The sequence below is a fragment of the Strix aluco genome, chromosome 10, assembly GCF_031877795.1.
Source record: "Strix aluco isolate bStrAlu1 chromosome 10, bStrAlu1.hap1, whole genome shotgun sequence".
In the NCBI taxonomy this organism is placed as follows: domain Eukaryota; kingdom Metazoa; phylum Chordata; class Aves; order Strigiformes; family Strigidae; genus Strix; species Strix aluco.
The window spans coordinates 13,319,678-13,343,656 of NC_133940.1; the positions used below are offsets into that span (position 1 = coordinate 13,319,678).

General features: G+C 42.6%; 1 protein-coding gene across 1 annotated transcript in view; it reads right to left on the bottom strand.

The window, feature by feature from the left end:
- Nucleotides 1–23,979, bottom strand: part of AMMECR1 (AMMECR nuclear protein 1) — a 109,623-nt gene that overhangs the window by 63,166 nt on the left and 22,478 nt on the right. The window contains exon 2 of the mRNA XM_074835313.1: nucleotides 19,990–20,521. Within this exon, the coding sequence (XP_074691414.1) occupies nucleotides 19,990–20,450 (461 nt within the window). The 5' untranslated portion in view covers nucleotides 20,451–20,521. The remainder of the gene's footprint in view (nucleotides 1–19,989; nucleotides 20,522–23,979) is intronic.

A 23,979-nucleotide genomic window follows, 5' to 3' on the forward strand; every position in this document is an offset into this window, starting at 1 on the left:
ACAAGACAGAATAAAACTGCTCATAACGTAAACATAACCTTTACAAGAAAGGCACTTAGCATTTAGGCAACAGAGAAGCATGTTAGCAACAGGCCAGGTGACCAGTCACTGATCCCTTTGGAAGAGGGATAAACTGCAGTTAGTGATAAAATGATGCAGTGATACATAGAACCAGTGTATCTAACTAAGGCCCCAATTTTTAGTACACAGCAGACATGCCTTAGTTACTCTGAGACATCAAGAGACAAAACATAATTTTCTGAGCAAGTATACTGGTTACTACATGCTGTCACTAGGCATACAATTAACCAAAAACCACAAAGACACTAGCTCTAGTATAGGAAATTACTGAAGGACACAGCAGAATCTCTACAGGCTTCCCCTGTTCTTGTATTCTTCCAGCTGTATCAGCCATTGGCCATCCCTGGGAGACAACATACAGGGCTAAGTCGACCCTCATTTGGGCAACAGTTACTTCACTGTCTCTTATCAAACACAAGTTCACACAGATACAGAGATGCTGTCTACAACACAGTAACTTTGCTTTCAAAAAATGCACTTTTTGTATTTGAAGACTGACAAGTTTAAGGTTATGCTTTCATTACAAGGGAAGAAATCTAAAAAGTTTTAAAAAACTCCACAAACCAACCACAAAACACCGCCTCATATGAACCTCACTGCAGGTTTATAATTGATAACTAGCAATGCCACCGTGCTTTCATGCTGCCTACTTGTTCTTCTGTTCCATGCTTCATCCCGTCTTTTGCCATCTCAAGCTTTCATGTGGTCATAAATTGGGTCAGAGCTAATCTCTTGGAAACAATCCACCCTCCAGTTGCTATTACTGCATCCTGTTGAACTAGGGATCCTCCTTGTAGCAGACAGACTTAAAGACTAGGAAGAAGCAGGCAGGGGTATCAGACGACTTTACTAGATACACAGCTAGCTATATTTGTAGCATCCGACAATCAGTTGGCACACCACCCATCAGATGCAAAAGGTAGCAACCTCACAGGGCATCTACACTTACTACTTGGTCATTCAGCAAAGAAAATAGTAGTCCACAGGATCCATGCTAGTAACAGTAGTGTATGGAAACATAGGATGGATGCTCTGGAGTGTAAGCTCAGGTCATGGGCAGAAGACTTACATTCAGAATTTTCATGGTGTAATTTTCTGAAATGCTGCCAGTTCCACATGCAAGGTCTGAGAGACTGAGATAGGAAGTCAGTGATACAGAGGGAAGGGATTTAGACATGATGGGAACAGGAAGAACTTGTTAGGCATGCACATTAGTCATGCCAGAGTCAGCCAGACTGGCATGCTAATAAGAGAGTTTTGGAACTTACAAACCCTTCTACACTACTGCTAGAAATTTCAGAAGTAACACATGGGAAGCTCAAATGCTTGGCCTCACCCAACACCCTCAAAGTAACAAGCATCTCCAAGACTTGGTGGAAGGAGGACCAATCAATATAGCATAATGCTGAGAGGCTACCAGCTTACTCAGTAATTCCAACAGGAACAACAAACAACAGGCAGGTGGGGAATGGCACTGTATGCAAAGGACGTACAAACGTTTAATGGCATAAAGTATTACAGGAGAAGAGAAACCCAGTGAACTTCTTATGGTAGAAGTCACGTAATCAAGTAATAAAGATGTATCATCAACTGCACTACCAGTTCACGGAGATGATAAAACTTCCAAATTTAGGAAAGGTAATAACAGCAGGCAACTGAAACCTCCTGATATAAAGTGGACACTGTGCCTCATCAGAATGACACATAGAGAATTTTTTCCTTTTTTTTTTTTTCCTCCAAGTAATGACTGCTTCCTTGGAAATCAGCACTAGGACCTACATGAAAAGATGCCAGTTTTGGTTTGGTTTTGAACAGTACACAAGACCTAGTTAAAGGATATCAATAAGAAAGCTGCTCTGTAACTGTGCCTGCAGTGCAGTTATATTTCAACAGTGTAGTTGAATACAGCAGGCCATAAAAATATCTGGCACACAGATAATGAACTTCAAGCATGGGAACAGTGTAAAAAAATTGAAGTAATTAGTAGTTGTCCCAACCCATTCCCCCCCTCAAAAAACCCCACAAACCCAAACACACACAACCCCAAAAGGAGCAATCCAAACAGCAAAAACACTGCAACAGCTGGGAGGCTGTTAAAAACAAAACAACCACCCCACCCCCCCACCCCCAAAAAAAAAAACCCAAAGCAGACAAAAGTCTGCATTAAAAGACCAGGTAAAACATTCACCACAGTTAGAAGAGAAAACAAAAGAAGCCAAAAGAATACCTCAGCCCCAGCACAAAAGCCTACACCCTGCATGACTGAATAGGGAAGTTAAGAAGGGCATCAGAGAGAGGTCAGCTTTTAAAAACAGAAAGCTTGCCTAATGAGACCAGAAGAGATTATAAAACACATGCTAGGTCAAATGTAAACAGTAAATAAAGAACTAAAAATGTTTGGGTAGCACCTTGCAAAGCTACTTAACCACATCAAAAGCAGGAAACCAACTAGAAAAAACAGTGGGTTTTTCCCCCTGCAGACCAAGGTGAAAAAGGGATAACAGCACCAATGCAGAGAACCCCACTGAACACTCTGTTCCTAGTCTTTACTGGTGAAGTAATTGGGGAGACTTTCACACCTACCTTTATAGAATAGAGGTCAGAGGGACTAGGTCAATTTGAATTAAGTACAGAGGAGGCATTAGGCTGAATGGACAAGTTAGACGTAGTTCACATAGACCAGCCATTTAGAGGACAGTTCCAAACCTGAACCTGAAGAACTGCTGGGCAACACATTGCCTGTGTAACTCCAGTGCACACAAAAGACCCTGAAGGGACTGGACACTACAGAAAAGCAGATGTGGCTTCCACCCCTGCAAAGTAATAGAGGATCAGATCACTGTGCACACAGACAACCACAGTCTCTTGGAAAGAGTATGCATAGCTTCTGTAAAGGGAAATCCTCCCAAGAACACAACTCTTCCCCCAGCTGGTGACAGCTTACAAATCCCTCTGAATTTGGGACTGAGCTGTTGGACCCACTGAATATCTGGGTTGAACACCAAATAGACTTATGGGAAGGATCAATCAGGATTATTTTGGAAAAAATTGTAAGTGTAATCTTCAGCCACCCAAAAGGAGCTCAAGACTTTCTGTGACAGCCTGCACATTCCTATTGCAGGCTCCTGGCAAACTTCACCATCTTAAAACCACAATGCACAGGTTTGCTGTACATTGCAATGTTTTCAACTACGTGCTTAAAAGCACCATGGTGCACCCAGATGAACCCAGCAGGAGAAAAAAATCCCATAACCTTGTTTAGCCTTATATTCCATCCTGTAAGCTTTGTTCTGATGACTGGGGAATTGGATGTAGGGCAAACAACTGGCAATACTGCTAACAGCAGATACACAAAAGGAAGTTTGTAGTATGTGATTGCTTATTCTTCCATAGCTTCTGAATGTGCTTGCAGGCACCAATCTATCTGCTGATGGTGCCAAAAGCTGAAAAAAGTCATTGAGGTGAGTCCACAAAAAAACGCCCAAACAACTAGTTGAACCTCAAGTACTTCTCTCCAACTGCTACCTTCAGCACTGCTGGAGATAATAGCAGGCTAATGGTCTCAGCCAGGAGAGCAGTTACAGTCTCAGAGCAGAAAACTAAGCCAGGTTAGAGCAACTTAAGCTGCAGTTCTTGGCAGCCTAAAATTAATACTAGCTGGTTGCAAGGGTCCCATCTCTTCCCAGACTGCATGGGAAGACCCAATCCCTTAAACCAGCTCTGGCATTTAGCATGCTAAAAGACTCAGCAAAAAATGTCTTACAACTCAGCAAAAAAAATAACCTAACAAAAAGCAGTAGAATATCTGCTGCTGACTTATCATGCAGAAACAACCCAGCAAGCATACACTGATCAATGCAAGTAGTACAAGTGAGGGTGTGGAGCACATGCACGAGGATGTTTGTTTGCCATGGACATGTAGTTGCATTTAACTCACATTAGTTCCCCAAACCAGCAGCCTAGTCACACCATTAATGATACCTGCAATAGATCTGGTATGCGAGTGAAGTCAGATCGTGAAACTACAGTCCAGCTCTATAATGTCATTCAAGTGACTCGCCGGATACAAATACACTGCATAACATAGTCAGCTATTCAACACTAACAATACTAAAGGAAAACAAAATTCTGGAAGACCTACAATTAACCTCAAGCAAAGAGACTACAATGTTTCCACAACAAAGCTTAAACATTTCTTTCTAAAATTAAATATTCCCTCAAACACCACATGAGATATAAACAGGCTCTCATAACTATGTACAGAACACCTTCAGTAAGATCCCTTCAAATGTCAAAACTGACTATCTAAAACCATCTCCTCAGCCTGGAAACACTGGAAAAAAAAAACAGGGTGCATTTTAATTTTGACACATTAAAACCTGTGTGTTCATGTTTTGTTTTGTTTTTTCTTCACTAGATACCATTTAAGCAAAAACTAACTACATTTTCAAATTAACTTTGAAAATTATGCAACATTTCTGAAGCTATCCAACATGAAATTACAACTACATTGTGCACAAGCAAAATATATATAGCCTTTCAAAAGTAGTACTGGAGTTCTCCGAAAATACTGTGTGCTACAACTCTGTCACAAGAATATATAGTATAAAATTGCTAGTTTTGTTAAAGATAGTTACTTGGTATACTACCAAAAAGCCCCCAACAACTCACTATCCGTGATCTCGCACAACCATAATTCAATCATTATTCTGGGAATTAACTGAAATAAAACAGCTGTGGACCAAATCACTGACCGAAAGGGCAGTATTATTTTGTTGTTATTAAATCTGTACATTGGTTAGTCAATGAAGTTTCTAAAGGCCAAACCACTGAAGATATATCTTTATTCCAGAAGACTAAACATTCAACCATCCTACTGCCTATTTATTCTTAAAATCAAAACTTATAATGGTAGATGGCTTTTAAAGGACTATGAAAAAGGCTATAAATTCCTTGAAAACAACAGAGGTCTAAGTTGCTCCTTTTCTTGATGCAATACTTCAAGGTGCCAGGCCTCCTATTTTCAACTCTTCCAAGGCAGAATTCAGCTATTGTCTTACTGACTGGACTCCAGGCTGCAGTTCTTATTCACCAGACCCGACAGCTGGAGGTTGTCACCTATTTTTCTTTCAGTAACCCGTGACAGGTAGGTCTACGTTGTGATCAGCAAGTTCCACTGAAAACTAAAGCATGGATTCACATACTTGACTTTGCTCAGGTACAGCCACTGGCACAGCATCCACCCCATCAATAGCACTCAGCTCTGTGCCAGGCCATACACGTGAACAGGAGGTGGCATGTTCCACCTCAGCAGTTTACCTTGTGGTTTAAGGCCAAACTCTTCCTTTGACCATCGCTTCCATTTTTATCTCCTTAGAGGCTGCCACTCCCTCAACTGCATCCAAGCCCAAAACACAGGTAGTAGAGGCCATCCTTCAGCTGATGGGAGAAACCTCAACTGAGATGAGGGGAAACAGAAGAACAACCATTTAAAAACACTGATAAACAAAAACCATAATCAGCTGTGGAAGCAATAATCACCTATCTCACTTTGCTGGCTTGGGTTTGTCTTTTTTCAAAACAAACAACCCACCAAAATTCAGCTTTGCTTAAAAAGTTGATCACATACCACAATTTCAAAACCTATCAATTTAAATCCTTCTGACATCTCAAAGTAAACACGGAAGCCCTGACTTCTCCAGGGTGAGCCTGTCATTTCAGCTCCCTGCTACTCCCTTTCACAGAACGTGTGCTCCTAAACCGCTCCATTTCTTTGCTGTCATGAATTGCTGTGCAAATCAAAATCCATTTTGTTAGCTGGCTGAAGTAGTAAAGTCTACAGTATCACTAGTTCAAAAAAATTACTGCTTAACAAATTGTTTGCCTGTTGAATTGTCATGTCCTTGGGTTTTATTTTGGCAACCCTTCTTATTAACAGCAAAGATACTGTGTTCAGAAAAGCAGTATCCCCATTCCTTGTTCAACGTGAATCACTACCGAGTTATGTTCAGTTCCAATTCAGTGAAAGATTATTTATACACATAACATTCTCCAAATTCATTACCTCCACAGAGCTCTGTTACTGACCAACATTTGTCTCTATTCATCTCCACCTCAAGAAGAACAGAAGGAAATAAATCTTACTCAAGCCAAAAGCAGGGTGGAAAGAACAGTAAAAGTTTTTCAGCCAAAGCAAAGCAGTTTATTAGAAAACAAACCACACTTACTAAATTAATAATCCTGCTAGACCTAAACAGGTCACAGAGAGCCAACTTGGGCATCTCTGAACTCACACTGAAACAAATAATCTGTTCAAAAAAAAGTTTTTTCACTATCTACCAGAAGCTGCTAATCTAACAGTCTTTAGAAATATTAAACTTCATCTATCATCACTACTCTCCAGTAATAATCTTTCCTTTAGAAGAAAAAGCAGAAAAGCATCAGTGTCATCCCCACATTTAGACACACAAGCTATGAGTGACAGCACTGAACTTCTATGCCAGAAGTATCTGTGATCATTACTAACTACTATGGCTGTACAAGAGGACATGAACAATTTACCAACATCTCCAAGTGCCAATTTAAAAAAAAAAAAAAGAAAAAGAGGAAATTTTTAAGCTAGAAATAAACTGACCATAATATCATACGGAGAAGCTATGCTTTGTCATAATAGCCTGATAATTGGATATTTTCAATGGCAAAACTAATGTTTTCATGCTTTAAAACTTCATAACCAGAAGATTTCTCAGTCTAGAACATATTACCAAAGCAGAAGCCACTAAGGGACAAGGATTATTGCCATCCAGCAGTCACCTTCCACGGGGGACCGGAAACAACCCCACACTGATGCCTAAAGCCCAAATCCACTCCAATGAACTCAGAGAGAAAGAGGGACCTTTTAAACTATCAAATCTATTAAGCTCTATTAAGCAATGCATCATATATTTCTTATCATAAAGTGATGGAGATCTATCTAAACTATTTGGATTGCTTGCCCCCACTAATCCTATTAAAGGTTACTATAAAGCCACACTGCTCCAATAAGCAGAAACCTTACACTCTAAAACTTAATTCACAGTCATTTTATATCCTTTTGTTCTTCTGGCAGTACTGGCATCCAGTTTAAACAGTTAATCTGTGTTCCTTTTTCTTTCTCTTCCTGTATACACATACCTATGCACACACAAACATACACATACATACACCAGCATGTATACACACATTTACATACACACCGCCCTCCAATCAAATTCTGAACCTCTCAGCTATTGTACTGATCCTCTAAAGCTGCCTAGCTCTTCTCATCTTCCTTTGCAAGCTGATCTCACACTTCTTCCAGGCACTGTGGCTGCCCTGCTCTGCAAACAGAAAATGTCTTTCTCCTGAGAGTAGCAGAACCGTAAAGTTTTACAAGTAAGACGTTAGTCACTCTCCTGTAGAATTATAGTTAATACTCTTCTATTTTTACTGATAATTTCTCTTTAAAATAGCCACTTGCCCTTTACATATCTATAGCATAACGAAGGCTAACAGACAACTGGCAGTCAACTGGTAATACCTGGAAACCACTAAGGAGAGAAACAAACTACTAACAGAATCAGTTTTTAATTACTCCTGAAGTACGTGAAGCTGTCTATAAAATATTGATTTCACCCCATTTCTAGCAGTATAGCCCTAAAGTATTTCAATCATTCCTGTATAGTGTTCTGATCTTCCTCTCAACTTCGTCTCATTACAATTTCGTTATAATCTACCCATTGCCCAAGCAATGGGGTTGTTGGGGAGAATTACTGATAAAAGACATCACTTCTGGCTCAAGACATCCCAAACTGCAAGTTGCTGAAGACTAGAAAAATATTTGAGGAAGCATTATTATACGGTCACTGCTTGTACCTTCCTTGCCACCATACCTTTTCTTTCTGCTCATCTCCATTTTTCAACATTCAGTAATCCAAAGAATCTTGTTTCACTACAGAACCACAGTTTACTGGCTCTAACAGGGCAGTAAATGGGTAACCATACCCTCCTCTCAGTCCTAACACGTCCATAAAAGAATGGTGTTCATATGACTAGGACAAACAGGATGTCTAGAACAGAAACAGTTATGCAATATGATTTTTTGGAAGGTCTTGTCTTTGACTTGCACTAGCCTACTTAAAACTGTCTAAATTATTCTCAGAGAAAGGATGCACTGAACAGTAGCCTAAAAATACAAAGGAGGATACTATGACAAAGAGTACCCAAGTGGAAAAAACTATCCTGGGAGAAAATAAAATAAAATTAATTGAAAATTCTGTGACTTAATTGAGATGCAACAATAGCCTTTGAAAGATTCGAGTTAACATGAATACAACTGTGACATTTCAGATATAATGGATAACAGTTTAAAAACGAAAAAAAAAAAAAGTGGTGTAAGCCTCCAAGTTGCCAATTTAGGCAAAAATATCCTGAGCTGAGTCTGGAGAGCTTCCTGGCAGGGTAATCCAGTCAAGCGAAAGAACAATCACAACAACAGCCAATTTCTCTCACTACTAACGTAACAAAGAAAAGTAGATTGAGGTACCTTATTTTTTTTCAGTAAGAACATAAGGTAGAGAGATTGAGGGTCTCATCCAGGTTTGTCCACCATAACGACATGGTCAGGAACAAAACACAAGTCCTCCAAACCTCACTGCAGTGATTTATGCTTCAAGTCACACTTGTTTCCTCTAATAACTTGCATACAGAGAAGTTGGACAGAACCTGCAAACTCCCAGAAATACTCAGAAGTCCAATGGCCAACCAATGTTTTTACCTAAGATTATCTTTTTCTCTTTAGACTAATTCAACCACTTAAAAACAAATAGAGGCCTTATCTGTGGAACCATCTGAAGATTACTGATCTCTCTGCAATGGCCTCTTCCAAGAAATTTCTGGCATCTCCAAAAACCTAAACTTCAGTGTCAGAATGTCAGACCACTCTCAACTGCTCTAGTTTTCTCCTCCAGAACAATTTCCATCAAACATTCTACATAAAATGACAACCAAGAAAGTATATTATGCTTATGTTGCCTAACTTCTAGATGTATGTCTGTGATCCATACATTTAGATGACTACTGTTCAGAGTAAATATCTCACATCTCTGATTTGTAACATATGGACTTTTAAGATGAAACCATATCTAAGCACATCTCAATGGCTTAGCACTTTTCCTTGGGGGAAAAAAACCAAGATTTTTTGAAAGAAAGACAAGATTACAAGATTTCAGTGAAAACTTCAGAAATAATCACATCTATAGCCTCCATAATTCAATTTATGAATTTTGACAGTCTCAAACAGGCTGCAAAAATTTACAGAAACTGCACTAGGAACCATTCAGGAACAGCCCACTTATTTAGCAGGGACAAAAGTTTCTTATTTCCAACCACTTAGCATAAAACACGTTGTAGCAGCAGAGTGCTCATCACCTTCATCTATTCTGTCTAATGTAACTACTTTCAGCTTATGACAAATACGACTCATCTGCTGCTAAGCATCTCTGACACATTTAAAGAAGAAAACACACTTAAGTTAGCAGAATGGCATAGGGTAGTAGGCAGTCTTTGAGTAGGTTATTCCAAGTCACTTATATTACATATGTAAAAAAAACTTAACACCTTGAAATCCTCCAAAATGAAAAAAGGAAAAAAAAAAAAGGAAAGAAAAAAAAAAGCAGTTGGCACCAAATAACCTGAAACACAGATTTCATATTCTCCCAAAAAGAGGCACTACTGAGAGCTACTTTTTGCAGTGGCTTAGATTTCTATATTAAAATATAGTCCAAGCATAGCAAACCGCAATAATTCATCCTGGAGGTGAAAATAGACCATAATGGTAAGTGTACACGGGAATACTTGTCTCATTTGAATCTTTTTTCTGTGAAATAAGAGAAAGGTAATTTGTATTCTATTTATCCTTCTTTTTAACCCTTTATTTTTAATGCTTGGTTTTATCCACCATTCCTTCCAAATGAACAGCACCTATCTTTATCTTCTTTCAACTTTTATTCCCAGTATTTTACAGGAATTCAGATATTATGGTGGCAAGTATCCCACATGAGATTTTTGCCACCTGCCTCTTCTCCATCTGTTTTCATTCCAGTTGGACTGAACCAGAGCCACAATTATGCTCCTATTTCTTAATGAAGAGTGAGTCTAATCACTAGAATTTCACTATCAGCATGTTAATAGGGATTAAATATTCCATTTCCATTTGGTTCTTCAGGGTTTGGATAACAGCTTGTACAACACTGCACCAAAAGAACTTGCCTTCTATTGCCTGGCTTGTAGTTTTTCATCTGGGCCAGTGTCTTGCTGAAGTTCTGTTTCCCTCATGCTTAAGGGATACATCACTTGCAGCCACTGACCTTCCTTGAGGCACTGCAGCAATCTCTGAAGAGGGCTTCTTTCCTCACTACAACTACACCTTTTCTGTGGGTTTTTCAACCACCTCCTCAGCCTCCAATACTCTCTGCAAAAAGACTACTCAGGGAAGGCTGGTGCAACACTCTTCTGTTTGGCACTCATTGCCTGCTTAATGTGGCGGTCAAAGTACTGAGGACTAGAAAAATATTTTTTTCTCCTTATAAAGTTTACAAGGGACCTCTACCTAGCACATCATCTTTCAAAAAACTCAATCTTTTAGCACGTTTATTTATACAGAAAGGAACTGCCTTGCAACTTGTCATTCGCTGACAGCTGAACTTACCCTTGTGCTCACTTACTGGGTAAGGAAAATGGTGTGGCACCCAATCCTTACATTGTTACAGTCACTTGTAAAAGGGCTGCAAGTGACCTGATTTACTTAGTTGAACCACATTGTTGCCCACCAGTGGAGGTTCACACACTTTTTCCCACCTTTCCTAATACAGCTAAAATCATGAACTCTAGAGCTTCATCCACACAATTCTTATCTCAGTGCAAAATGCCACATGGAAAACAAGGAAAGTGATTTAACTCTCTGGAAAGGATGAAACAGAAGCAATTCCAATGTTGAGCAGAAGAGTATTATGACAAGGATCCTTCCCTCCTTTCTCTTCCACTTCAAACACAGACTCCCAAGTACCATGCAACAAAGCAGGCAATGTCACAGAACCTGCAACCCATCACATGCTAGCGAAGCCTGGAGAGGACTCATCTTTGTTGGCAGAAGGGCAAAGAATAAATTACAGGAGTATGTCTACAGCTCATGTATCACAAACACCAGAGCCCTAAGCAGGATCTTGCCAAAAACGCCAGAGTTCAAGCTAATGGGAAGAAGGGCATAAAATGAGATTTTCTATGGCATTAAGGATTGTGAGAACTCACTCCCTGTAACACAGAAAGGCACGAGTGCTCTGGGAAGACATACACATCTCTGCACAGCTGCTGTCCCAGTGACCTTGCCACAACTCAGCAGAGCTGTTCTGCATTCCATAAGATGTCATTCTCATGAAATTAGCACTTTAATAACCTTGGCTGCAAGTACTCAGTGTGACAAAGCAATATCCACGTATTCACAACAAGCACTGCCTTCCAGGAAGTTATCAAAGCCCAGTCAGATCACAAAAGTTTAAGACATCTCTTATAAGGCATAAAAACACCCATGCAGTCTGTTAGGGGGACAGCAGGAGTGAAGAGATGTGACAAACGCAGCAAATATCTCACTGAATAAATGTTTATAGCCAATGGAGCATGGGGGTACTCCACTTAATAAATGAAGCCCTTTACACTGATCCCTTTTGCCAGTTATGAAAATGAAGGGCTTTTGAAAAGGTCATACAAGTAGCCCTGGAAAGATACCTACTGTTGTTTACAGTGCTGGACTGAAAAGCACCACAGCTTTTGGTCACTCAGCATATACCACAGCACTAACAAACTGTAAGGAAATCTAGATAATATATCAATTCAAGTTCAAATTATTAACTACATGTTATCTGAATGCAGCCCTACATGACATTTTGTAGTGATTTCACTCCCTAACATGCTTTGTCATAAAGGACATGTTTTTGAGAATTTGTGAATTAACTGCAGTAGAACTGCCCCATCTTGTTATTTAAATGCAAATTTTGCAATGCTAAACTGAGTACCAATATAATACCCCACTCCATAGGAGCATAAACATCATAAAAAAGGTCAAGCATTTTCATAATGCTTTGCTAATGAGGGTCAGGGCCTGACTGGACTTGTTTTGGCCTCCAGCCTAGCAACAGTTTCTGTACTGGCCAAACTCTGACAAGTCTACTATTATTTTTAAATAATTTGCATCTTTCCTGCCTTCCATAGAGACTCTTACCACAGAAACCACCAGTATATGGCTCCAACAACTTCTGTGTTAGCATATTAGCACTTCTACTTCTGAAGATAATAATTTGATGCTATGTAAAACCTGCAGTTAACCGTAAACAAGTATTATGTAAAACTATACAGCTTGGCATACTGAACTTGCTCCATTAATTATGGTATGAGTCGTGAGAGGACCAAAAACTATGGACTAGATAAATGTATTTCATCCATTGACTGGTCACAGCCTAGATCTGTAAACTAAGCAAACCGAGCTAGCCCGGTCTTCCAAACTTTTATTTCCTGGTTATCTCTTAGTTGTCAACAACAGCAACTACTCCCTATCTACCTGGAGATGAGCAGTTAAAAGGATGTTTAGGGCTTGATAACAGAACTATCCAGATACTTAGATGGTATCTACTTGCTTCTTAACAGATATGACAAAAAGGGCCAAAGTTAGATTTCTCTTGGTTTAGTATTCAGTGCTAGATAACATTATGATTACAAAGATGTCATAAGAAACAACATGTTTAACTCACAACTGAAGAAGAGGCAGAGCTTTGCACTCTTTTAGTAACTCCAAGTAGAATATTGCATTATTAAATCATTAACCTCTCAACAATTTCCAGCAAACAATATTAGAGTTAGATGTACACGTGAAATAAATCAAATCCAGATCCAAAACATATTTTTCTCACAGGCATACAGGTTAAATAGGAATATATAACGTCAAAGACAATGTCAAAATTTGAATTTGCAAAACCCACAGAAATCTTTGTCGGGAAGTTATCTTCAGTACAAGATAGAGTAAAAGAAAACATGACAAAAGATGAGAATGTAACTAAAACAAAGGAGGCAATAAAAATGAATGACCAGACTAATGGCACTGGGAGAGGTGGCTGCTGAGTCCTCCTCACCCTACAAGGGGTATGAGAACAATTAACTTCTGGTAAAACCAGTATTGCAGTGAATCAGAGCATTTATTATAACTTTCTGGTGACTGCTTTTAGCTGAAGAAACAAAATCAGGGTCCATCCTTAAGACTATGACGTGATCTCCTGTTCTAATAGATACTACCTCATTTGGACATAAGAACAGCTCACTGAAATGAGCTTATGAAGAAAAAAGCCCTCAAATCATAGTTAACCTAGTATGGAGTTTATCATAGCAATATTTCCTCCATTCAGCAATCATATCAGAAGACAAACCTACTGGCAAAGGCAAGCTCTTTCTGAAGCCATGCAGCTTCATCCCTTTTCCTCCTCTGCTGTACCAAGATGCATTCACCAGTCCCGCTTTCAAATATGCTGGGAATTCCCTACTGAGCACTGCCAACACCAGCCAAAATACACATTTTCTGTTGCACTGTATTTTAAAAAGTCTACTGCAGAATGCCACTCTGAAAGAACCACCACTTCATACTCCAACATTTAATATTCAACAGTAAAGACCGTGTTAAGTCAAAGAAAATACTGAAGATCATACAAAACCACGACATACACATGAAAAACAGAATGAAGTCAGACAGACACACAGACTGAGAGAACACTTTCCTGTCTGCGTGTTTCGTTTCTGTGTTTTTTGTTTTATGACTGGTGTTGATCTTTAGACATGACCAAGCAATCATTATAGCTGTTGTGTAATGTTACTGAGTGTGACAATAAATACAAATCACTGCACAGAGTCTGCCACACAAGTCTCCACTGCCATACAACTACGTCCTGCAGAGAAACAACAAAATTTCAAAATTCTGACACCAAGAATAGTAATGTCAATAGGTACAGCTGAACTCTGGAGTAGGGATTGCAGAGGAAGAACGTCGGTTATTTTAAGACAATATGAAATGCATACTTTGGTAAGCTTCCAGGCAAAGTTTCACAGAAATGCTTGTAAAGAAACATATACCAAGGCAAGCAAGGAGTCAAGCACAAGGCTCCAACTTTAAACGTTACAGTAAGTTGTAGAGGCTAAAACAGGAAGTGGGGCTGCAGCCAAGAAACAAGAAATTGAGAAAAGCATGTAATCCTATGAACTTGCAAGCCATAACATTTTTATTTACATGTATGTGTAAGCCTATGTATACACCTACAGACAAGCCTAATCTTTCTTAAGTGCCTTAAAGTAAGCATCAGACAGTAATTTAACATTTTGGGAAAAAAAAATCAGCTTTGGGACTGTACAGGAAGATTTTAAACTATGTCAATCTAAATTACTAGCAAACCACCACTATGTGCCAACGGAGTATCAAGACACAGTAACTAAAGCAAAAAATTGGATGGCCAGTAACAAATTCTTTACTACAAGGTCAAGTTACACTCACTCTGAGCAGATGCACAACTTCCTTTGAGTATGAAAACTAACCGGCACAAGATTAGCTAGCTCCACATTTTTAAAATGTATTGAATTTGAATTTCTCCAGACTTCACTAATGAAGAATTAAGGTAGTGTAGTACTGTCACCCCATACCCTTCCAGAATATGTAAACTGACAGATCTTAGACCTGAAAACACAATGAAATACAAAGGTCAGGCACATCAACACTGCAGCATATCTGTATCTCTGTCCTGTAGCCAAATAGAACAGTTGCTACAAAGTACTACAAGTCATCAATGAAGAAAGGAACTGATGGATTTCCAAGCTACGTCTTTAGGTCAAGACTGGATATCACCTACAAAATATTTTAATCCAGAGGCCTTCCATCACAGAATATGGTCAAACCATCCAGATTATTGCTGTGGCAAAGAACATGGTTGCCAGCAACGCTTCCGTCTAAGGGCTGGAGCCTCCACATGTGCACAGGGCTGGCTGCCTGCACAGGCACAGCAGGTCTGACGCTTCCCTAAAGCACCAGATCTACCACAGGTACACAGATCAGCTATACACACCATTTAATGCCTCTGGCACAGTCCCTCCCTGCCAGATGAGGAGGATATGAGCAAGCCATCATCTAGACATTTGATGCAAGGCACTCATGGTAAACATCCTTCCCAGGAGCTCCTCAGCCAGATACAAAGCAGGGCACAGGCTGCATTAGCCATTCCAGCTGCAAAATCTTGTTCTTGCTTACCATGTGTCAGATGACAGGGGCAGCACAACTAATTTCCCTTACAAATTGTGTCAAGTACGGATGGTCATCACTAAAATAATCCTGCTCACCAGCAGGTGACCTTCAGGAAGGGACTATAAGAAGCAAACAACTGGCAAATGAGTTAACCTGCTGGATTGCCATAGGAAGTCTTCCCCACAAATATGTCAACATTACAACTAAGTAGGCAAGCTGAAGAGCTTGAGGCAGACACTGTGCAGCATCAAAAACTCAGAAGGGTGATTTCTGTGTGCCAAGGGAAATCTTTATAGTGAGCAGAGATGTGAGAATCTAAGAAAGAGTCCTCCTCATTCCCCACAGCAGCACAGCTTCAACTGAACTCCTCTTCATACACAGCCTTCCCATCCTGTCACAACCTTCTTGCATCCACTTGCACTTCTGCTAAACACTCTCCTACTAGAAGAAAAGTAGTAGTGAGTAGTGTGAGACCTTCCACACTGGTGGGCAGCGCTTTTCCACTTCCACAATGGAAGGCACGGTATTGTTTCTACCGATCACAGAGGCACTGGGTGTGTTGCACAAGACTGAACCAGAAAGGAAATAAAGGGATTTGTCAGAAAGATAAGAAACACAGGAAACAAGGCTACTCACTTTCCCTTCTCCCTGAATGATTGGGGTAAAATGTTTTCACAATTCTTCCTGTATCCCCTTACAATTTATTTCTATTGCCATTTCCAAAAAAACCTGCTTTTAATCAATTGCAGTGTTCCATAACTTTACTCATCAAACTGAGTTTCAAGAACAGTGTCTGAATGACACTTTGTACAAGTGACAATTTTTGTCTGGGGCATCGATTTTCAAACTTTGTATCAGCTTCCACACCTCCAGGATAATTTTTACATTTCTTCCACACCTACAGTTTGAGAGCCACCACACTGGTAGAAGCAAGGGGAAAGCACATGCTCTGGAGAACATACCCCATGAAGAGGGGAAGGGTGGCTTAGACAGAACTCGAAGTGAACTTACAGGTAGAAGAAAGCTCTTCAATTAAGACACTGATAGAATAAAATGTTGGCCGATCAACAGAAGCCTACAAGAGAAGAGGAAGCCTGTGACTGGAAGAATTTGCTGAGCCTATTCTCACCAAAACACTGCTGGACAGATTCAGTAGCTTCCAGCTATCTTCTTTTGACTCCATGAGTCACTCTCTCCAACCCAGCAGCTCCCTAGCAACACCCTCGACCAATACCCCATACCCTGTGCTGTAGGAACTACAGAGATATGAAAATGCCAACTATTTCATCTAGGTATGGGCTGTGCTAGAGTCCAAAACCTACACCCTTTCAAAACAGGCATTTCACCTCTCCTACTAACTGCTCCAAATTTCCTGCCCTTCGAGCCCTGCTGTGGTGATCATCTTGACATCAAAAACTTACAAAAATCCGGAGGTGTGACAAGCAGGTTTCATTCAAAAGACAACACACCAGAACCCCTTGCCCAAGTGATTCAGCCACCTGCTTTTCTTTGATCATGCCCAGTTTCATTGTTCAAAGACCTGCAAGGAATATGAGTCATGCTTGTGTGAGGATACCTGCTTACAGGTCTTTCATCCTCCCTGTAATTAATGTAATTAAAAAAAAAAAATATTTCTAGAATTCACACGCATTATTTTAGACTACTACTCTTAGAACAGATAATTTTGGTCTACGGACAAAACCTCCAAAAGGATTCCAGGCAGAAAGCTGCAACATACATTCACTGAAAAATGCCAGTTCTCACTCAGGTTTTTTTGGTGTACAGGATGGAGCCCAGCTTCAAAGACAACATCATACCTTTGTGAGCTACCCAGTTATCGGTAAGACCGCCTGCAAATCCTCTGAATGCTAAAAGTCATCCTGCCTCTGAACACTTAGTAGAAGCGATTTATTCACAAACCTAGAATTTTACATGTAATACTGAACAACTTTTTCAAAGTTGCTTCCCCAACTGCACAAAGATAATCAGCTCACAAGGCTGCTGAAAGCAGCAGTTCTGCCATCTGTCTGCTTATTCCCACCTCACACTTGTGCAGGCACAAGTGTTTGTGAAGCCATGCAATGATCTAGAGGGAACCAATCTCTGTGAAAACTAACCAGAGAAAAAAATAAAATTATGATTAGATCATTTCTCAATCTGTACAACTGGGCATGCTGTCACAAGCATGGGAATAAGCAGAAATTATATCACTAATTGTAATGGCAGTGCCATTTTCAGAAGTCCATTGACACAGCAACTTTTCACCAGGTCAAGCAACTAAATCTGAAGAACACTTAAGCACACATATGAATTTTAGAAAAATACAAATAATTTTACTTGATTTGCTACTGTGTTCTTGTTAAAATAAGAAGTGGGAGAAGAAAGGTGAAGTAAGTGATTTACTGGTTACTAAGAGGAATCAAAGTGCTTACTGGAAAACATTTCAGTGGTGAGATCTTCACCCCTGCCTCAGTTTCCTCCACTAACAAAACAGAGACAGTAGCACTAAACTGTTCAACAAAACATTCTGCAATACAATTAAAAAAGCATAACAAAAAGGTAATATTGTTACAGTGAGACACAGACAGAATTCAACTCTTACAGCAATGAAAGAGTGAAACGGCACAAAGCTGATGCTGTAACCTATAGTGGTCTGGGATGGAGAACAGATACAGGACAACGCAAAGCAAAATGGCTACTTAGAGCAGCAGTTCCTAAACAGTTTGTATCTACAGAAGAACAGACATGGATTTACAAAAGACCTGGGTAAAGAAACTCACAGTGGAGTCTCCCTGCCCTCCTTTCATTACTGGTACTCTGATGTAATCACATAGGAGTTATGAAGAGCATATAGGGAAGACTTGCTGGGGTGGCAGGTTAAGTAGGAATCCACAGAGCTGGGTTGTCATGACAGCAGCTGAAAGTATGCAAGAGATGTATAGATCCTGGGTGTTAGAACAGCAAGGACTCCAAATAAGATCATTAATACATTACATTATTTTAAACACTGAGAAGCATACACTACATCTCATTAATGAAACATGGACTGCACGATAACCATTTGCATTAGTGAGGGTGCACGAGGGTCTAGGATATACACAAAAAAAATTTTTATTCATTAAGTACCGATAAAGTACAGGTTCTCACAAATTCGACAGTCATGCTATACATAAGAGGAAACAAGTGACATGCACTCTGGTGGACCAACGCCCTCGAGTCTCAGCTGAAGCTTGAAAACTCACCACATGAGCTCCATCCCATTTAAAAGCAAAGTAAAACAGCGGAAACTTAATTTCAACAACCTCTTACATTAACTTTGCATTCAAACAGAGCATGCAGCAACTCAGTAACTCATCCCAGCTGAGAGGAAGTAACTTCCTGTCAGAGAGAAGTTACTGCCTGAAGTGTCTGAACTCCATCAGCACAGCACGCCCGGCTGCCCGGCGCAGGCAGGCTGCAGGTGCTGACACGCCGGGCAATGCCGTCCCGGCCGGTCACTTCAGAAGGCGGGAGGGCACGGGGTTCAAGACAAACACCGAACAAGAGTGGCCTGGGACAGGAACGAAGGAGGCCCTTGGTGGATGCTCCTGCAAGGACGCTTGGGAGGCAGAGGAGGATGGGAGTAACAGGTGTTTATGTGATCTGTTCAAAACTCTGGGAATTTGATGTGGTGGATTACTCGGAATGTCTAACACTGGGTGATCCTCTGGGGTCGTTACAAAGCAAGGGCTCTGCACGGTTTGAGACCAAAGTAGCGCTATGAGTGCCTGGCACAGGGAACGTCCCGGTACACCCGTGCTCACAAATCCGGGACGGGCACGACAGGTCTCACACCGGGTACTCACCATCCGGCACTGGCGAAGCAGAGGCCCGCACTCGTGCGGAACACACGGACAGAGAGAGGCTGCCTAGCGAAGGGGTCCCAGTGCGGACTCCTGCTGAAGTGAGCTCAGAGCAGGCTACTCGGGCGCCGCTGAACACATACCGGGAGCGGGGAGAGCGCACTGACCGCGGGGCGCCGCGCGAAGCGCCCGCAGCCGGCCGCCGCGAAGCCAGGGGCCTCCGGGGAGCCGGCGCGGGGGGCGCGGAGCCCGGCCCGCCGCCCTCGCCCGAAGGCGGGTTGCCCGGAGCAGGCGCGGCACGGCCGGAGGGGTCTGGTACCACTCGCGAGTCCCGGGCACGACGGGCCACGAGGGGCCCGGCAGGGGTTAACAGCGCGGTCGGCCGAGGCGGGGAGCCGGCGGCCGCCGCCGGGCAGCGCGGAGCGGGGCGCTTCTTGAAGCGAGCCGGGCGCGGGAGGGCAGCGCGGACCCCGGGGCACGGCGGGGAGGCCGCGGGGCGGGGGCGCCGTGGGACAGGCCCCGGGACAGGCGGGCCGCGCGGGGCCAGGCGAGGACAGAGGCCGGGCGGCGGCGGGGGAAGGTGCCGGGCGAGGAGGCGGGGGCCGGCGGGGCGCCCGGCCGGGGGGCGGAGGGGGGGGGGAACCGGGCGGGACGGGCGCGCACGAGGCGCCCACGAGGGCGGGCCGGGGCGGCGGGCCGGGGCGCGGCGGCGGCGGCGATACTCACTAGGGGTCGTTGGTGAAGCGGGGGCTCCGCGGGGGCTGGTAGCCGTACAGGTGACAGTAGAGCACATCGAAGCAGAAGCAGCACATCTCGGCCGACACCACCATCTTCCTGCAGCCGGGCCCGCCGGAGCCGGCGCCGGGGGAGGAGAGCAGCGAGGCGGCCGGCGGGGAGAGGCCGGCGGGGCCCCCGCCGCAGCTGGGCGGCAGCGGCGGGGAGAGGGCGCAGCCGGCGGCGCCCCCCGCGAGCCCCCCGAGGCCGTTGAGGCGGGGGCCCCCGGGCGGGGGCAGCGCCCCCGGCTCGCCCCCCGCCGCCGCCGCCCCGCCGCAGTGGGAGCCGCTGCCGCCGCCTCCCGGGCCGGCCGAGCCCGAGGGAGGGGAACTGGAGAGTTTCTGCTTCTTCACCCCGCAGCAACCCGCCGCCATCTTGGAGCCGTCTCCCCCCACGCAGCGCTTCCGACCCATGGCGGGGGGGCCGGCCAACCGGCCGGGGGACGTGCGGCGGCCCGCTCCGCCTCCTGCCGGGCCCGCTCCGCCTGCAACGGGGAGGGGGCGGGAGGGAGGCGGCGGGAAAGGGGGAAGAATGAATGAGGACGAGGAAGGAGAGGAAGACGGGGAGGGGGGGAGGAGAGAGACAGAGAGAGCTGCGTTAGAGCGACCCGGTGAGTGGCCCCGGCGGGCAGGGCCGGGGCTGAGGGGGCAGCGCGGCCCGCAGGTGTGGCGGCCGCGGCGGGGCCTGGCGGCCTTTCCCCTCCCCTCCACACGCCGAGCCACCCCTCTCGCCTTCCCCCTGTGCTTTTTCCCCTCCTTCTGCCAGGGAAGTGGATCAACTCCACCTCGCGTGCTAAAGAAAAAAATAAATAAAAATAAACCCACAAACCCGAGCTCCGTAGGAGCCGCACGGCAGAAGCAAAGCCCTTGAGATGGTTAAAAACACCCCGCTAAATAATTCAAGTGACCTGAGATGCCTTTCTCTTGGGAAGAGAAGGGAGGGGGGAAAAGTGTTGGAGCCGGCAGGCTGTGAGCCTGTAGAGAGTGCTTGGATGCACCTATTAAACGTGCAATAGCGATGGCTAAAAGCCACGGGCTTTTTCTTTTTTTTTTTTAATTGCAGCTTTGGCAATTACTTCACATCGAATAAGCAGCGGCTCAGAGCATAGGCCCTCAGCTACAGGGCAAGCGGCCGTGACCCTGTGAGACCACGGCCCTCGGTGCCTGCAGCCCGGCCTTCCTCACGGCGAGACCTCTGGGGAAAGGAAGTCCAGAGGGAAAAGGATGTGAGTTCCTGCAGTGCTCCAGGCATCTAAAATTAAGCTTACCAAGCTACCGGGGTGGGAGAGGAAATGCATTTTATATTAGATTCATATATAGATATATCTGAGTTTACGGAGGGACTTGCAAACAGGAATGAAGTACTTCAAAAACTCTGTATGTATATTTAGAAAATAACACCTCACCCGCCAGTTGCATGCAGCCATCTCTGGCATGGGATGTTAACAGCTGTTTAACATAGAATAGCAACACTACAATATCAAGGAAGACAAGGGAGTGAGGACTGCTGCATAGAGTTAAAATAATATCACAAGTTTAGAGAGTCATTATCCAAGCTAAAATGCAGTCCACAGAAAGTTTTCACGGTCACAAACTACTTAAGAGACTCAGTTTTACATTTCTTGTTGGAAATGGTTTCTTCAACATCCTCAAGGTCTTAATTTTGTTTGGATCTTGAATTATGGATTTGAAGAGAAAATCCTCAGTTACTAGAGCTCTAATCCTAATGGGTTAAAAAATCCTTTGAAGGTTTCTGTCCAAATACTGGCCTAAACTTTTCTTGCTTTGTGAAGCATACTGGGGTGAAACAGCTGCAGGGAATAATAGCAAACAGAAAGGAGAAGAATTAGATGGTGTAAAGCAGTCTTTTCCATTTTTAAATGTAATGTTTATGTTTAGAGCTGGAGAATACTTCAGAACGGAACCCAGTTCCCCTCTCTCCAACAACTTTCAAAACAAAGGCAGTGTTTTCCACTTACAGGATTCATTTGTTTAAAACCAGTTAGCAGTGACACCTTCTGTTGCTTTTCGGAAAATAGTTTCTCCAGGTATTGAATTCTGGCTTTTTCTATTTTTTTTTTTTACCATCCTACATTATTTAACACCAGCATTTATAGAAATATCAAGTAATTGAAAAAGCTTATGATACAAACACAAATATAAATCATTCACTCCACTGGGACAGATATTTGTAAGGTTCAATGTAAGTCTCAGAGCTCAGACTACTGATAGTGCACAGCGATCACGTTTTGATTAAATATTATATTGCAATAGTCCCTGAATGAAAGGGTAAATTAAATATATTACTTATTCATTAAAAACACCTTTTTCCACCTCTGCAGATGTTCTGTGCTGTGTTTGCCTATAGTTGTGCTCCTATTTTACATCAGTGCAATGTAGAGACAACAGCAAATATACAAACACAACTGTGGAAACTATGGTTTAGTGGAATCAGGAAGACACAATTGTATTATCAAATGTTTTTGTCAGTATGTTGAAGTGGAGAGAACTGCAGACTCAATGGAAAATTTCCATTTATATCTGAAGAAGAGTTTATTCTTTGGATAAGACAGCTTCAGCTAACTGCAACATCTGTTTCATTGGCCCTTTGCTTCAATTAAGTCTCAAGGACCTTTACATTTCTTATTACAAGGAACCCTGAATGTGTTCAGTTCCTTCATGTATATAGTACTTCTATATTTTGCTAACTTTAGCAGATTTTCTCCTGTTGGTTGATGACTATGCTCTGCCTCATGCAGTCAAATGTACTGAGTAAACTCAGTATAAAAAAGAAACTCTTTTAGCAGTATGAATAGAGTCAGTATGGTGGTGCAATTAGGTTGGTTTAATTTAGGTGTGATGTAGCTCTCCTTTATGACTCTAGCTGTTTAGCACTATTGCTCACCTCATGTTCTAAAGCCCCAGTGATTTTAGAATTGTCACTTGTAACAAGTGAGAGACTGAAATTAATTTTTTAATTAAAAATCACAACCCTTCTTGAAAAGAGCTGTTAGAGAAATGCTGATAAGAAAACCAGAATTATTTGTAGAAAGATGTTTCTCAGTGATCCAAAGCTGTTCTGAAGGATTGATCTCCTTAACAAAAACATCAGAATGGCTGGTAGCTTGGGGCAAATGGTATCAGACATGATCCAATTCCTTTTGAATCAGAGGTAGAATTTGCACTGACTGTAGTAGAAGTCAGGTTGTTCTCATGTAGGCCAAAAGGTGACCTATGTTCTTAGTATCTTACAATCTAATTACAAGAACAGCCAGAACGAGGAAACAATGAGACAAAACTTGGCTGCATCGGTAAGCAGGAGTGATATAATCCTTGCCTTATTAGTTTCAATTCTTTTAATAGGCACTGTGACAGGTGAGGGATTTAAACGGGTACTTAAAATAGCACGTTTAGGCTGTGGTTCCATGTGCATTTCTGCAGTAGTAGTAATGTTGGTTTAAGCAGCTCTACCTCAGCTAATTGTTCCCTTTCCTGTCCCACCCATTCTGTTGTGTTCATGCAGCTGTTTGTGCAGATGTGAGGCAGAAGATCAAGCTGAAAAACAATTATTCTTTTCCCTCGATTATTTCTCAGCCAAATCAGTTCTCCAGTCTGGTTTATCAGAGGGCAGCACAAAAATCCGTGTTGGCCTGTTGGAGTGGCTGTACAAAATTGAGAATTAATAGCCTTGGGCAGCTTAAACAGTACTGGTGAAAAATGAGAAGATGCAGCCTAAACTGGCATTGCATGCATTTATGGGGAAGCTGTCAGAAATCACAGAAGTTTTTAAATTTTAAATAATAGGTGAAGAAAGCCAGTTGAGGAAAGATAAGAGGTGGATAAAGGGCCTTGAAAGTGAAGGGAAGTAGTTTATGCTTCAGACTGTAGAAAAGTCAGAGCTAGGGAATGAAGGAAATGAAACAGAAAACCCTCTTTTCAAAAT